We start from the raw sequence: 2953 nt of genomic DNA, 5'->3' as shown, positions 1-2953 counted from the left end.
TCGGGGACTCGGTCGAGGATGGCTCTTCGCCTGGCTCGGCTTTGGCATCAACACACGAAGTCATCCAAGGTCACCCCTGCCGTCTTCTCTACGAAGGAGGGGTGGTGTCGCCAATTCGGCTTTCCGGCGGCGCCGGCGGCTCCGGCGGTCCCCCCGACGGCAACCCCCCCTCCGGCGCCCCGGCGCAACGGCACCGCCCCCGACGACCTGACCTCTGGCGTAGCCTCCGATGCCTCCGCCACCGCCACCAGCTCCTCGACGGCCCTGGCCAGCGAGACCCCCAGCGGCGCCTCGTCCACCCGCCGTGCCAAGTGTAAGCGCAGCCGTCCCACCTCTCGTGCTTGAAGCGCGCGTCGCTCTGTTTTTGTGCATTGCCGCTTTTCTCTCTCTCTCTCTCTTTCTTCTCTTGTGCACCCTCTTCAGTTTACCTATTAACCACTGGGACTTCCAGATGGCGTGGCGATGCTCGGGCAGCTGTTCGCCGTATGCATTGCGGTCGTCTTTGCGAGGATTGCATTGGCGTAGCGTGATTTTGCCAGGCGGCTGGACTCCGCCGGGGCCGCGGGACAGCCTTGGCATATTTGTCTGTGAGACTCTGAACATTGGAGCCCTGTGGGCATGTTCTTGGAGCCAGGAGGATATATACAATAAAAGAGAGATTGACCTCCCACGATACGTTTCGCAATTTTCGGATAGCGCCTGCATGATAGTGTGCTGCATGATTTGAGGAGTGTTGTTGCGAGCAGTACTGATGGTAGGATGCTGGAAAGCTGGAGTTGGTCGGGGTCAAAGCTACTGTGTGTGAGACTGTGTAGGTTTGCGAAACATCCAAAACTCAAGGCTTGACTGATATACAGCTATGTAGGTATGTTGATGAAGATGGGGCTGCTCGGACAATTGATGACATGCCTTACTCGAGAGATGTACTGCCTGAAGTAAAGCCATGTTTTGTCCCAATATCCAAAGAAAAGAAAAACTTAGAGGACTCCAAGAATTCTACCGGATCTGGGGTTGGTTGCTTGTAGGTCAGTATGTGCCGAACTCCACTTCATGTGCGTGTAGAATCAAGAGTTTGGTAGTAGTCATGAGTGGCCTCTATGAAGGCGATCCGATTGTGATCCAGACGTGGTGATCGAAAGTCTGGCTGTTCCTGTTATAAGAAGCGGCTCTGCTGACGAACTGCACTTTGAAAGGTTCATAAGGAGAATATTCGCAATATGAGCAGAAAAAAGGTCGCCGAGCAGCTTGCAAGCCCAGAAATGAGACTTACACCAATCGAGAACCGAGGCCTTGCCCTCCTTCATCACATGGCTGCCCGCACATGCATGAGGGCTGCCGGCCTTGATGAAGTTCAGGTATGAATCGAGGTTAAAAAACAACCTTCAACATGCTCGCCCATGCGCAGCCGAATCCTTCCCACCTGCCATTGTAGACTCTACACATTGGCGGTGTGCTTTCCCTGCATATTGTGGCACCTTGCCTTGAACCCATCTCAAGATCTCGTCGCTCAAGGTGCCCCCAAAAGCTCGAATTACGTGATGTTTCGGGTTTAGAGGCATACTTCAGCGAGTTGGTCCATAAAGCCCTGACTATGCCATTCGGTATGCAAGGCTGTCCAGCAAAGCATCAAAAGGATCGTTTTCACGAGGTGTATTCTTGTATCAGGCCTTTAAAAAAAACGCCGATTTCACTTATGCTCTTGTGATGGTGGTGGTCAGATATTCCTTCATCGCGAAGTCTTACCATTGGCAGTCTTGGTCTTGCACCGAAGGATGCAGACCGAGTGGCTCACCGCACCTGGACGTGGCGGTGGTCGTTGCCACGTGCCATTTGGGGCCATCCATCGAATTCCCAAATTCGAGCTTCCAGCCCATCCAGGATCTGATTGTAGGGAGCCGAGCAAATCGGTGCGCTGAAACGTGAGGCTGAAGCTGGCGGGTCCATCAGGTGTACTTTACGTCAAACGAAAGTATGAGACACACCACCTAGGGCGCGCCTCCCTACCCTCCATGTCAATTCGTCTCAACAATCAAGATTGGGGCTGTAGACTGATCGCGTTCGTGTCAGGGATTATGGCCTGGCATCCGAAATTGCTCATCGTGTCGGACCTTGATGGCTCTTTCAGAGTCGGGCGGCAGGGATGATCGCCACCAACCACGGCCACAAACGACCAGGTGAGCATGTTCAGGGGTCGCCCAGCCAAAAAGCCGCCCTGCAGGCAGGATGCAGATCCCCGCGATACGCTGGAGCGAAAGGCAGCTGGACAGCTATCAATGCTCGGCATTGCGACACGAGAGCGAGGCGGCGGGTCAGCGTGATGAGCAGTGAGACAGGCACCACTCTTGCCCCCAAATAAGGATGGACCAACAATAATAACAGACAACGTGCTGGATCCTCGCTCGATCTTGCTTCAGATCAGGAATCTGGGGACTGCCAAGGAAAGACATGAGTAGAGCGAAAGACAACGACGGGGGCGGTCGGGGGCAACGAGACACAGGACGGGGAGGCGGAGCCAGAGAGGGAGATGTCGAGGGAGGCTGAGGCTTGGAGGAGGAAACTGACAGATCACGACATTCGAGTCACGCGGAGAGAGGCCAGGGAGGGGGAGGGGAAGGGTTTGGAGGCCCCCAAGTTGAGCAAGTTGGGGCCCATGCTCCTTCGTGCATGCATCCATTCATGCTCCCACCGCTGGCGCAACATGCGGGGTTTGCGACTTCAATGTTCGATAGGCACCTGTTCCCGACTGGAAAAGGAGGGGGCTCACATGCTCTCTTCGTCTCACCACTCTGACCAGGCCAGTGCAGTGTGTTTGGTCGTTAGGCTTCGTCGACGCCCGCAATACAAACTCCGAGTGACATCGACATCGGCAAGGGGGAGCATCGGATAGTGAGATGATTGAATGCGTGCGTGGGAGGGTGTGAGTGACGATGCATCTCTCTCTCGACTCTTGCCG

At 55.1% G+C, this 2953-nt stretch overlaps 1 protein-coding gene across 1 annotated transcript in view; it reads left to right on the top strand.

Annotated features, from left to right (window-relative positions):
- Positions 1-345, top strand: part of VDBG_09564 (conserved hypothetical protein) — a gene marked incomplete at both ends in the record, with an annotated part of 1351 nt that extends 1006 nt beyond the window's left edge. The window contains one exon of the mRNA XM_003000323.1: positions 61-345. Within this exon, the coding sequence (XP_003000369.1) occupies positions 61-345 (285 nt within the window). The remainder of the gene's footprint in view (positions 1-60) is intronic.
- Positions 346-2953: the final 2608 nt, after the last annotated feature.

This window comes from Verticillium alfalfae, genomic scaffold (genome assembly GCF_000150825.1).
Source record: "Verticillium alfalfae VaMs.102 supercont1.15 genomic scaffold, whole genome shotgun sequence".
Taxonomy (NCBI): domain Eukaryota; kingdom Fungi; phylum Ascomycota; class Sordariomycetes; order Glomerellales; family Plectosphaerellaceae; genus Verticillium; species Verticillium alfalfae.
The sequence above is the reverse complement of the archived record's forward strand: the minus strand, read 5'-3'. Positions and strand labels throughout refer to the sequence as shown.